The sequence below is a fragment of the Myotis brandtii genome, unplaced genomic scaffold, assembly GCF_000412655.1.
Source record: "Myotis brandtii unplaced genomic scaffold, ASM41265v1 scaffold134, whole genome shotgun sequence".
NCBI lineage: Eukaryota > Metazoa > Chordata > Mammalia > Chiroptera > Vespertilionidae > Myotis > Myotis brandtii.
Genome location: NW_005354756.1, coordinates 1,312,236 through 1,326,413, shown reverse-complemented (window position 1 = coordinate 1,326,413; position 14,178 = coordinate 1,312,236). Strand labels below are relative to the sequence as shown.

Here is a 14,178-nt window from a genome sequence, read left to right as displayed (position 1 = left end):
GGAGCGGGCCACCAAACTGCTCAAGGCTGGGGTCCCTGGGGGTGGCTGTGTGCGCAGCCCGAGTCCTTGTCTGCACCTCACACCAGGGCTGCCATGGTGAGGCAGGGCCTCCCATCACGTCAGCCTGCCCTTCCCTCACCCACAGGAACCACGAGCGGGGGGCGGGTAGCCCAGGAGGTGGTGTCCCCCTCCTCCACCCAACCAGGATTAAGTACAGAAAGGATGGAGGGAGCCCTGCCTCCACCACAGACTCGCCTCAGCAATCACATGTATTTCTTCAAGTTAATACCATCCCAAAGCACCGAAAACAGACTTCACAGAACCCTGTGGTGCTGACAGCTACCAGGAAATGTGCAGTGAAGGCCTTCGAGGGGCTGCCTTCTGCCCAGGGTGGGGACGGACAGCAGTGGGGGCTCAGGACTGTGGCCCCCACACTCTGGCTACCTCCCTCAGCACGGGGTCACTGCATTCACTGACCACTCCTCAGACCTCCCAAGCCCCACCACTTGCCAGGCTCGGTGCCGCCACACCGGTGAGCGGTGAGCCGTGAGGCAGTGCCAGCCGGCGGGAAGCATGGAGGCCTGGGGACAACTCTTTATCCCTGTGTTTCCCTTTGTCACTTGGCACTAACATTCACATAAACAGTATAAGCTCTACCCCCACCAGCTGCTACCACCTCTCAGGTGCAGGGGTGCAGGGGTGCGTGTCATTGCAGAATGAACCCTCCCTGCAGCACTCACCCCACTGAGCATCCGCATGACGGTGGGGCTGGCGCTCCGGGGTGACAGCGCTGCCTGGTCTGCCCCTCAGTTCTAGAATGTTCTAGACATTGCACAGCTGGGAGTGGAGACAGAGCTAACCTCACACTCCGATTCTGGGAGTCACATACTCTGCTCTCTAGGTTCCAGGTTTTCCTTCTGGCCAAGCGGGGCAGCCTGGTGCTGCTGGGCAGGCTGAGCTGTCGTTCTGAGCCCAGCCCTTCCCTGACCTCCAGTCCCTCTGCCAGATGGCGGTAATGTCGCCTGTGGCCCGGGCTGGCATGGGGGTGCGTGTACACAGGCTGGTTACCGACCACCTTATGGGGTTCATCCCATCTCCCACCTGTTGTCCCCTCCCAGCTAGTCATAGTCCACTCCCCTCCTCACCTCTATCCCCTATAGATATGATATTGGGGGGCTAAGATATCCTGATTTTTACCCCTCTTCCTGTTGACACCCCTCATTTGGACAGTGGGGGTCCCCAGGGGATAGAGACACAGCGACCATGCTTCCCACGCTGGGAGGGACCTCAGTGGCAATGACCGAGTGGGAGATGGTGGTCCCTGGTGTGTAGAGGGAGTGGGGGGACAGGCGGAGAGAAAAGAGTGCGTCAGTGTTTGCTGAGCCCAATAGATTGCACGGGCCCTTCCTGGGCCGACTCACCCGCCAGCCGGGGCCAGCCGCTCCAGCGCCCGCAGGAGGCTGCCCGCACCCTTCAGGCTCTCCAGGTGCTTCTCGTTGGAGGTGACCTGCAAAGGCGGGAGAAGACAGTGGTCAGTGGGCCCAGCCCCGACTCAGCCCACTGGGTGGGCACCCTGAGTGTCGGGCTACCTGTGGCCTTGGGGAGCAAGCCTCAGCCCCACCCCACAGGACGTTGCTGACCATGGGGACAGAGGCAGACGGTGGTGACCCTTGGGGAGTCTCGGGCGGGGGATGTGCCCGGTCACGGTGAGGTGCCTCAGGTGGCACCGGACTTGCGGAAGGCTCTGCCGTCTCCTCTTTCCCACAGCCACGCCTTGCACGGTGAGCGTCGGTGTGTTTTACAGGTGAGGTCACCGGGGCTCAGGGAGACGCAGGGGTCACCACGGCAGGACCTAGGGAGCCGGAGCCTATGGTCCCCCCTTGGAGGCTGGCCCCAGGCTGGCCTCAGGTGACCCCCTGCTCAAGTGTCCTTTCCCCTTGACCTTAGCAGCCCAGCCTGGACTGCCATCGCCCAGTTCTAAGAAGAGGCTGAAATTTCTTAGCCACAGGGACAGGAAGGTCACGGGGGTCATTAAACTTGCAGGTGGACTCCGCACCTGCGCCACCCCACTCCCCACATATGCCTCACCCACTGCCAGCTCAGCTGCATGGGGTGTGCTTGCTGCAAAGACCTGCATCTTCAAAGAGCTGCATGTAAATGCCCTGAAGTCACACCCGACTGGGTGAGCTCCAGAGGCTGCCGTTTGGGAATGCCAGCTGTGGTTCAGTTCTGCCTGAGGTGAGCACAGGCTTACACTGGCGGCCGGGCCCTTCGGTGAGGTTCCCCAAAATGTGCCTCATGCAGGTCCGTTGAGCTGCATCCACACCCACTGCCCTGCCCAGCCCTCCCATGGGACTGTGTGCTCCAAAACAATCACCCAACAGGTTCCAAAGAAACAGTAAGACCGCATTTACTCACAAGGCTAGTCAGAAGGTGCAAATGGAAAATATAGTGAGAATCACACAATCAAAGGAAGGGACCAAAATAGCATCATGTGAAATGGACATAAGTGTAGGCATCAACAAAGCCAAAAGAATTAATGGAAAATTATGTGATTTGGCCACTTAATGGGACTCTTATGAACAACACCAACTATAGTCCTAACACATAAAGACGAGTTAATTAGAAAATAAAAATTGTAATCAATATCAGAGACTCCAGTTCTGGCTGAGAGAGAAGAGACATGCTTCCCTGCTCTCCCTCCGAATGCAACTATGAAACCTGGACAGAGTACACAGCTCAGCTACTGGAGAACAGTGAGAAGCAAACAGCGACAGGCAGGCGGGGAAGGACACCGGATCCACTTCTCTCCTTCCAGGAAGGCCAGCAGGACTCAACCAATCCAACCCCCGCAGTGAGCACTGTGGGCGAGGAGAGAGCTCCGGAGAAGCCAGGCTTGGGGAAGGGAGAGGAAACCCCAAAGCTCAGAGAGAAGAGATGAAACTCGGGTATTTTCCTTCCTTCTCCTCAGCTCTCTGTGGCCCCAGCAGTTCTGGTGGCAATAACGACGGTGGGGGCGGCAACAGTGGCAGCCAAAACTCTCTTCTCTGTCCTCCCACTGCTTGGCCCAGATACCGCAATTGTGGAAGTCAGTGATGTATGGCCAGGCAGAGAATGGGAGACCCAGGGAACCGGGAAGAGCTCGAGAAAGCAACCTCATTAACTTGTTTATGAATTCCTAGGCTCACCCTTAACTTGTGCTTGCGTGGAACTGGTCCAAACAGCACACTCAAAACCCAGCCTGACCCTTGGAGGACACACAAGAGAGATCCGAACAGCATTGCAAGTGCTTTGAATCTGATATTGAACTTATAATTCCAAGCTGCAGCCTGAACCTAACCAACATAACTGCTTACTAAAATAAAAGTATCAATATTCTCTGTAGGGTTTCAACAAGACACAGTGCCTTATAATGTAATATTTAAAACAGGATAAAATCCAAAAGGTGGGCATCCAAACAACCACAGAAGTCTCAACTCACATAAGACAATATGTAGAAAATGACACAGATGTTGGAAGTATCTGACAAAGACTTCAAAGCATTATAAAAATGCTAAAACAATAACATTTGAAATAAGTATTAAAATAGACTATAACACTCTTGAAACAAATATTAAAATGGAATAGAACAGTATGAAAACAGAATAAAGTATTAAAATAGACTATAAAAATTAGAAAATATAAAAGAGAACCAAAAAATATATATTAACAAAAAATAGGGGAGGCCAGGGGATTGTCAAGGGTGGGGGAAAAAAAGGACACATATGTAATACCCTTTGTAATACTTTAAGCAATAAAAAAATTAAAAAATAAATAAATAAATAAATAAATAAATAAAAAGCCACACTGAATAGACTCATCAGCAGAATGGAAAGAGGCAGCGAACTTGAAGACAGATCAATAGAAACGATCCAATCTGAGCAACAGAGGAAAAAATGTTGAAAACACAAAGGACAGAGCCTCAGGGACCTGTAGGACAATAACGAAAGGTTTGTGTCACTGGAGCTCTAGAATGAGAGAACCGCATAAATGGATGAAAAGGTATTTGAGGAAATCATAGCTAACGCTAGTCCAAGTGTGATGAAAGACATGAACCTATAGATTCAAGGAGCTGAGAAAATGTCCAACAAGATATCCAACGAATCCACACCCAAGCAGTTCATAATCAAACTTGAAGCCAAGGAATGTTGAAAGCATGCAGGAAAAAAAAAATGATGCATTACTTAGAGGGGAACAATGATTTGAATTACTGTGGATTTCTCTTCACACTGAGATCAGAAGAAAGTGACAAAACATTTTTAAAGTGCTAAAAGAATTATCAAACTAGAATTCTATATCTAGCAAAATATTATGGAATTAAAGTGAAATAAAGACATTCTCATATGAAGGAAAATGAATGGAGGCAGAACTGTTTTAAAAGAATTGCTAAAAGTTGTTTTGCAGAGAGAAAGGAAATAATACCAGGAGGAAACGTGGAACATCAGAAATGAAGGAAGAGCAACAGAAAGGGTAAATATCTGAATAAACGTAATAGAATATTCTCTTTCTTTAAAATAATGCTTGATGATAGAAAAGCAACACATATAAATTGTCTGATGGGGTGCTGCTGTATATAGATATTTTAAAAACCCTGAAGCATAAGGGGGGAAGGAGCCTATAAAGTATTATGGTTTCTATATTATAATTCATGATTATAAGAAGACTGTGAAAAGTAAAGCATTTTATAATTCCAATAGCAACCACTAAAAAAAACCTTACACAGGGATAGTAAAAAAATACATTAGGTAGTAAAAATATAATAGATTATAAAATGTAATGCTAGTAAAAATAATTAAAGAGCTTTATAAAAAGGCAAGAAAGAAAAAGAAAAATGGGGGGAAAACAGACATCAAATAAAAAGGTAGATTATATCCTAACATATCAAGAATAGCACTAAGTGAAACAATCTAAATGCAGCAAATAAAAGAGATTTTTTGAGTGATTAAAATATTACCCAAGTATATACTATCTATAAACAACTTAATTTGTATACAGTATGATAGATAAAAGGATGAAACAGATATACTATGCAAATATGAATCAAAAGAAAACTACGTTACAATTAGGCAAGGTAGACTTCAGAACAAAGAAAATTAGGGATATATAACATTGATAAAAGGATTCTGTTAACAAGAAGTTATAACAATAAGTGTGTATGTTTCTAACAATGGAAATTAAAAATACACAGAGCAAAAACAGGAAAACAGACAAGTCCACAATTGTAGCTAGAAACTTAAAAATTACTCTCCTAGTAATAGACAGCATGAGTAGACAAAAAATCAGCAGGATGTAGGAGGGCTGAACAACACTATCAATGAGCTGGATCTCACTGACATTGTAGAGCACTAAACCCACCAATGGCAGAACATACATTTCCCCCCAAGAATCCAGGAATATTCACCAACATGTACAATATTCTGGGCCATAAAACAAATGTTAATTTAAGAGAACTGAAACCATATGAATTATTTTTCTGATCATAATCAATTAAATAGAGAGCAATAACAAAGATAACAGATATATCTCCAATCACTTGGAAATTAAATAACACACTCCTTATAATCCTAGGATCAAAGAGGACATCCCAAGGAAAATGAGAAAATATTCTTAACTGAAATTAAATGACTATGTAATATACCAAAATATGTGGGATACAGCTAAAGCAGTGCTTAAAGGGAAATTCATAGTACTAAGTATTTATATTAAAAAAGAAAGGTATCAAATCAATAATCCAAGCTTTTGTGTTAATAAACTAGAAAAAGAAGAGCAAGCCAAAGAGGAAAGGAAAACAAGAGCAGAAATCAAGAGTAATATGATAAATGTAGACCCAAATATATTAATATCTACATTCAATGTAGATTTAACAAATACTACAAGTAAAAGACTAAGATTTTCAAACTAGATATAGAGAAAGTAAGACAGAAGTATATGCTGCTTACAAGAAAAATACCTTAAATAGGAGGGCACAGAATAGCTTAATGTAAAAGATATGCTACACAAGCAATAGCCAAAGACATCTGGTGTAGCTACTATCAAAGCAGACTTTAAGGCAATAATCATAATGACAGAGACATTTTATGTTTATTCAAAGATCGATCAACCAGGAAAATATACCAAGTCTAAATTCTAAATCTATCTAATACCAGCCTTAAAATCCACAAAACAAAAAAATGACAGAACCAAAGTGAGAATTAGGCAAATCCATAATTATGGTGGGATACCTTTCAATTTCTCCAGTAGCATGCCAACAAAAATCAACAGGGACATAAAAGTTTTATACAAATATGAACAAATTTGACCTAATTTACATATATGTAGAGAAAAACACCCACCTAATAACTGCAAAATATATATTCTTTTCAAGTGTATATGGAGCTTTTTCAAAATATACCATATGCTGGGTCACAAAGCAAGTTCTGACAAAGTTCAAAGGTATAAATCTAAACAAGTGTACATACTATATTCATGGATTGGAAGACCCAGTATAGTAAAGATATTTTCTCCAAATCTAGGTTTAAAGCAATTCCTATCAAAATTCAAGCAGGATTTTTTTTTTGTAGCTATAGACTAGCTGATTCTAAAATTTAAATCTATAAGTCTTAGGAACTAGAATAGCTAAAACAATTTTGAAAAGGAGAATAAAGTTGGAGGAACCAACTGACTCACTATATAGCTATGGTAACCGTCATGTTGTGGGGCTGGTAGAGAGACAGCTACAGAGATCAGTGGAATAGAGTCGAGAGCCCAGACATAGTTTTCACAAATGAGCAACGATAATTGAGTGAAGGACAGACAGGCTTTTGAACAAATGATGCTAGAACACAGAGGCACATGTGTAAAAACACGAACCTGCACACATTTCTTACAATTACATAAAACACAATCCAAAATGCATCACGGATCTGAATGTAAAACACAAAACTACAAAACTTCTAGAATAAAATATGGGAGAAAATCTATGTGAAATTGGGTGTGTTGATGAGTTTTTAGATACAACACAAAAAGCATGATCCCTGGAAGGAAAAAAAAATGACAAACTGGACTTGGTCAATATTAGAAACTTTGTTCTTTGTAAAATACTTACTGATAAGAGAATAAAATAAGCCACAGATTGGGAGAGAAAATATTTGAAAATCATATCCTATCTAATAAAAGGCTAATGTGCAAATTGACCGAATGGCAGAATGGCTGGTCTCTATGACGTGCACTGACCATCAGGGGGCACACGCTCAACGCAGGAGCTGCCCCCTAGTGGTCAGTGCGCTCCCACAGGGAGAGTACCGCTCAGCCAGAAGCCGGGCTCACGGCTGGCTGGCGAGCACAGTGGTGGTGGCGGGAGCCTCTCCCACCTCCACGGCAGTTGGACATCCTCCGAGGGCTCCTGGACTTCAAGAGGACGCAGGCTGGGCTGAGAGACCTAACCCCCCCCCCTCCCCGTTCCCCCAGTGCATGAATTTCGTGCACCGGGCCTCTAGTATCTGATAAAGGACTTTTATCCAGAACTTACAAAGAACTCTTAAAATTCAACAATAACCAAGCAAATTTTTAAAATAGGCAGAAAATCTGAATAGACACTTCACTAAAGAAGATATGTAGGTGGTAAATGAGCCCTTGAATAGATACTCAATATCACTGGCCATCAGGGAAACACATTAAAACTGCAGTGCAATTCAGCCACATACCTATTCCGGTAACAGATGATAACAGATTATAACAGACGCCAGCAGGACCACAGCGAGTCCCCCTTCCTGCTGGTGGGAGTGCAGAACAGCACCGCGCTTTGGAGGACGCTTTGGCAATTCCTCATGAAATTAAGCACAACCTCATCCTACAACCCAGCAACTATACTCTTGGGTACCCGCCCACGTGAACTGAGAACTGATGTCCACGTAAAAAGCTGCGTGCGGAAGTCCACCGCAGCGTACACCCTGGTCACTAGAGAGCGAAAGGGACCGAGATGTCCTTGGACAGGGAAATGGAAAGACAGCGAGGAACGCACGTGCCCTACTTGGTTTATACGTCTGATTGGATCTGTAGAATGAGATGTGAATAAAGATAAATCTGGGTAATTCTGAGAAGACAGGAGTTCCCATTCGCCTTGCTAAATTGTTTTGTCCTCCGGCACCAGCTTTCTGCAATTAGTCAAGTTTGCAATATTCAGATTCCAAGTGGCTTTGAACGGAATGATCCTTAGGCGTGAATTTCTCCTTTCTCCCCGAGTTTGGCCACTGAAGCGTATACATTGAGATGGACACCAACCTTCCTTCAGAAGCCCCTGCTGTATCCACCGCACAGTGTGGCCTTCAACCTTCCATTTAAACTTGCCCGAAAGCCAAATGGCGGCTCACCTACTTCTCCTTCGAGCTACGTGAGCAGAGAGTGTTGGCCGCACACTGAGACCCACAGAGGAATCTCCTTGCCATCAGCAGGAGGCATGCTCCCCGCGGGCCTGCGTTCATGGCCAAGCGACTCCTGGACAACCTCTCTCGGCTGAGGCGACTTTCAGAAGTAAAGGACGCAGGGGCTGGCGGAGGTGCACACACAGTACCGCTTCCTGTGGTTACGACTTTCATTGCTAGTGGCCCGGTTGTTCCCACAAGCCCCGGCAAGCAAACTCGATTTTATTTTGCAGGAAGGTGAGACTGTAGCAGAGGTTCCTGGGACGCTGAAGAGTCCACAGGGGGGCTTGTTTCATTATTTTAAAACCTTCAGGTGGCAGGTGGCCGTTTCCTGCAAACAGCCCTGCCGGCCTCGCGTTTCTCTGCTTTATGCCGAAACCCGTCGGCCGGATGTGGAGCCCCAGCGCTACCTGGTGCCGCAGCCGAGACGCCTGCCCGGGAGCCGCCCGGTGAAACCCATCCGGAGGGAAACGTGGGTCCTGCCAAAGGCGTGCGGCTCACCTGCTGCCAGGACCGTCCACAGCCTGGTCTTCTCGGGGGAAATGACTGGAACGTTGAAGCTGGAGCCAGCTGGGAAGCTGGGCCTCCCCTCCTGTGTACCTGACGGACGACACACAGAAAAGCTGCTCGTGTATTTGGGGTAAATATGTCGCTTCATTCGGCCTTCCACATGGTGACCTGTCAGTCGGCATTCAGGCATCACATGTGTAACCGGAACTCTGAAAGTGTCTAGAATTATCCCTCGTTTCCCACCGGCTCACGACCTGCAGGTGGTAGCTTTGCACCCGCCTGTGGGGACTTCGGCTTCCCAGGTGCACACTAACCACAGGCGTGTCCCATGTCCCGATGGCGGCAGGACCCTGACGCCGCAGCCTCTTCCGTGTGTAGCTGAGGCTGCAAGGACAGCGGGGACAGTGGCCTGTCCGGGACAGAGCGGCCACTGAGGGACGGAGCCAGGCCTGGTGCCCACCCACCTCATCGAAGGCCTGGAAAACGTGTACGTCAGATGCGCTGCCACCGTCCATCACCGTGACCCGTGATGGACCCGCTCACGGTGGGAGCCACAGCATCAGCTCCATCCGTGCTCCGGGCGAGCTGCTCCGTGGAGAAATGGTCTGGGGGATGCGAGCGGTGGCTGCACGCGAGTCAGGTGGGGCCTCGTTCGTGGGCGTGTCGTGATGGAGGTCTAGATCGCAGTGGTCCTGAGTGCATGTGGCTAAGGAAGCTACGTTAACCCCAGTTTTCTAATCACCAGCTCCCCCGGAAAGGCCCAGGCAGCACCGAGAGATGCGGAAAGAAATCGGGGGCCCACGGGGACCACAGGAGGGCCGCCCAGGGGCCTGTTGGCACCGACACAAACTTCACGGGGGAGAATTACTTTAATTCCATGGGCTTCATATCTCAGGAATACAAGTAAAAACAAGCAGGTAACTATGACAACTCTACTTCAGAGAGTTTAAATCCCCAAAACAAACCTCCCCACCCAGCCCCTTTATTTTGTTCTCTTAACATATACTTTGCCGTCTCTCCAGCTGAGGTTCCTCTGTTACTTCAAAGCCATTTCTACCCACTGCGAATCGAGACATGCTTCCCCTGCCACGGACGCCGGGATGGGATCTGGCAGCCCCTCCCCTCCGCTACCTGCTGCTGCTCATTCTGGCCCCTCCAGAAACTTCCCCAGCTGCTGCCAGGGCCCCACCTTTCCCATCAGATTAGAGCGAGACTGGAAGAGCACAGCCCAGGTGCTCAGCGCGTCTTCCTAGGATGCTGAGCGACCCTCCCGCACAGCCCTCGGCTGCCTCGCGGGCTTTGTGCCTTCCCTGGGGCCCTTCAGAGACGTAATGCTCCTCCACAAAACCAAGCAAGGCCTGTCCGACCAGGGCCTGTCCGAGCCTCAGAGGTAAAAGACATCGAGAGGTGTCCCCAGGGATTCCTGTCTCGGGCCTGATCCCCAGGGAGTGACGGGGCTCCCGGGGGAACTCACTCTGGGGCATCTCAAGGGAAGAGGTGGGGTCTTGCCAAGACAGGCCCCGTCACAAAGCCTGGCTCCCCTAGATCTGGCCCCGATCCCCGTGAACAAGGTCTTCTGGAGGGGACTGAGTGGTACGGGGCTAAGGAGCATCGTCCTGGTGACCAGGTGGCCCACGGTGGCGCCTTCTGCCTGTTCTGCGTGAAGCCCAGCTCGGCTGTAAGTCCCAGTGAGACCTGGCAGCACGGGGCCCTGGGAAGTCGTGGCATCGGAACATGGCGACTCCTCCTCGGGGTGAAGAGGGCTGCGCAGGACAGGGAGACAATGACGCACAGAGGGAGAGCCGGGAGTGTCTGGCTGGGGAAGGCGAGATGGCGCCTCCTGCAGGTAAGGAGGAGGCTGCCGTTCTGCCCGGAGCCCAGGTCCCCAGGGAGTGGCTGGGCCTGCAGTCTCCCGCAGCCGCTCCTGGACTTGGAACAGCGCGAGCAGGGCAGGGTGACGTGAGCACCCTGAATGCTCGGAGGCAGAGGCGAGCTGCCTTCAGTGAGGACACCCGTGGGAAGGACTTTTCCTCCTTCGCGTGACCTTTCTCTCCTCCTGGGGTCTGCATGCTCCCCAGCATGGCCGGCCGGACACCGCCCTCCTCCGCCTGCACCCGTGGGCACCTGCTCTCCCGAGGCCCTGGCGGGAGCCACTGAGCAGTGGATGTTTTTCCTTCCCGCGCCATGTGAGACAGGGTTATTTTCTAGAAGAAAATCACCCACCTCCCTTCTTCCTGTTAGGCCAGCCAACTCCCTCGGCTCTCTGTGGGGCAGTAAAAATCCCCTCTTGCTTAGAAACTGTTCATAATTACACTGGCTTCTGGCCATTAAGTCCAGTAAGTTTCAAATGTAAAGACAATACTGCTGGTTTGGGAAACCTTTAGGCCTGACCCAGCCAACGACCCCAGCCAGAGAGCAGCTGTAATTGGCAGAGTTAGGGAGGCAGACCTCGGCGGCAGCGATGGGACCAACCGGAGGCATTTCCCCAGAGGACCCGCCCCCGGCGCCGAGACCACGGCCACGACATGCTCCCCGAGGCGGCGGCCCTGGGATGCCAACCCCGGACGCGCTGAGATCACCTCCTCTAAAGGGAAACTGTTCGCGTGGCAACTACCCGCGTGCAACGGGAGTGTGAGAAGGCGGGTCCCGGCAGGAGGGGCCGTGTGCGAACCTGAGCCACAGGCCCCTCGGCCGAGCTTGGGAAGAGTCTGCGTTCACACTGAGGCGTCTGTGCCGAGGGATCACTCAATTTGGTGTGTGTGCGCGCGTGTCCGTGTGTGTCCGTGTGTACACATGGGTGTGCATGCGTGTGTGTGTGATGGCGGGGCTTTGATATGAGGGGCTTAACGGTGCCGGTTTCCAGCCCTTTCCCTGGACTACGTATTGCAGGGATGTGTGTGTGTGTGTGGGGGTGGGGGGAATAGAGCAATTTCAGTCAACAAGGCTAGACAAGTCCTCACGCCACCGAATGAGGACACACCACCCACTGAGCCACTCTGCCGGGGCGGTCACTATGAATAAGGACGACAGGGAACGCTCACAACACAGTTAAGTAAGAAACACCAACTATAAAAACACGTGGACGTGAGTACAGGTACGGCCGAAGTTTGAGGCCTCTGGTGGGAGAAGAAAATTCACACCCCGACCTGCTCCCGAGGCCCTCGGTCTAGCGAGAGGCGGGCGGAAAAGGGGTCCCACTCATTCCGAGGTGAGCGCCCCGAGCAGCCCTGTCCGCTCCGTCCAGGGGCCCACGGACACCAGCTGGTGCGACCCTGCACGTGCCGGGCCCTTAGATTCAGGGGTCAAGTCAGAGCCTCGCGGCAGCGGAGAGCCGGGTCTGAGCTCAGAGCCTGTCACCGCCTCTGCCTGGCGCGTCTTCCGCGTCACCCGACACTGCTGGGACCCAATGAAGCACGCGGGGCGGCGCGAGTCCCCACTGGTCACACTGCGAGGAAGTGACACGGGAAGGAAAAGGAAAGCACATTTGTTCACACAATTAGAGCCGTCAGGCACCACTGAGTGAAACGCAGGCCGATGGATGGAACCCAGGCCGATGCCGGACCGCTGGCTGCACACGCCCCTGTGGCTGTGACTTCTATTGAGGGACTTGGTCAGACACTGAGAGACACCACGGGAGCCTGTTAACAACTATTGATCGCTGTGAGGAAGTGAGCAGGTCCTCGGAGACGCCGCCCGCCCTCCTCGGGCCGGACCACGGAGGAGGGAGGGGATCCTGAAGTCTCTGGACTTCCACCTCAGACAGACGGGTCAGTGGTCCGCTGACCCAGAGCACCCATCATGCACAGCGGGTTCTGACAGGCGCTGTGTGTGTGGGGGGGGTGGGGGGTTGGGGATGGGGTTGGGAGATTCCCAGCAGAAGTCAGCGGACCCAACATCCCGCTCTGGGCCGAGTCCGATGGACCACAGCGCGGAGCAGAACTGGCTGCCCGGGAAACAGCGTCTGGACGCGAGTCCGATTGGCCGGGGATGACACTGACGGAGGCAGGTCAGAGGCTCCCGGCACCATCAGAGCCGGGCAGCCCTCTGTGCCAGGCTCTGGCAGGCTCAGCGGGCCAACCTCCATGGCCCTGCCCGCGTCCTCGTGGGGATCCAGGGGGAGTGGTACAAGGAGGGGAAGAGTGGCCGGTGCTGGGGACAGGCTTGGGGTCCGGCCTCAAGGGAGCTGTGGCCCCACGTGGCCGTCACACCAGCGGCCTCCGGGCACCCCAACAGGGATGCAGGGCTTTGGTCCCAGGGACTCCTGGTGGGGGAGTCTGGAGCACGGCTCAGTCCACGGTCCGCGCTCACTACCCCCGAGGCAAGACCTTGCTGTGCATGACACACCCGCCTGGTGAACCAGCAGTTTCCAGCCTGGCTGGGGGGACAGGCCTCGTGCTGGCCCTGGGCGAGCACTGGGGGCCTCCCACACGCACTGGTCAGGGCCCTGCCGCCCGCCGTGGGGACCTCTCCACACAGCCCAGGCCTCCCCACGCAGGGTTCTTGGGCAGCGTCTGCCTCCTGGACTCTCGGCTCGGCCTCCTCAACTCCAGGAACCTCCTGGCTCCATCGCAGCTCGCCCTCCACCTGCCTGGCCTGCAAACTCTCAAGGCCGTCAGCTCGGCCAACCGCAGCTTCATCTCCCTCTGCGCTGCCCCTCGGGGCCCCTGCCTTCCACAGCCTGCAGGCCAGTGCCCGGGAAACCACTGCTACACGCAGTCTTTCTGTGTGTTCCGTGGGGAGGGCACATCGACGCCCATTGCTCCATCTTGCCCGCAGTGGGTCCCTGCGTAGTCACCTGAGTGCTCACGAGTCCAAAGCTTATCTGGCCCTCCCTGGGCGGTTGGAAACCGGCGTGCTCTACGTTTCCGTCTCTGTTGCCATCCTGAGGTGGCACAGCAGGTGGACGGCCAGCACCACCCTGCAGCTCAGTCACAGTGGTCACAGTTTTCTTCAAAAAGCACAGGTAATTATCTAAAAAATAAAAATTAAAAAAGCCGGGGGACTGACTCATGGACTTAAAGATGGGTGGCAACCACGGGTCTTAAATCTTACTCATGTTTTGGCACAGATGTAGCCGAGTTCATTATAGGCCTGGGCCTAGAACACAGGACTGTAACCAGAGTGAACCAGAACGGAGTCTGGTGGACTTGGCTCACGGCAGCCACGCAGGGTTCTGAACCCTCGACAGGCAGTCGGTACCATTTGTTGGGAATCCTGTGTCTGTAGCTCG

General features: G+C 51.3%; 1 protein-coding gene across 1 annotated transcript in view; it reads right to left on the bottom strand.

Annotated features, from left to right (window-relative positions):
• ULK4 (unc-51 like kinase 4) overlaps positions 1-14,178 on the bottom strand; it is a 290,018-nt gene that overhangs the window by 5,979 nt on the left and 269,861 nt on the right. The window contains exon 36 of the mRNA XM_014534909.1: positions 1,422-1,507. Coding sequence (XP_014390395.1) covers positions 1,422-1,507 — 86 coding nt within the window. The remainder of the gene's footprint in view (positions 1-1,421; positions 1,508-14,178) is intronic.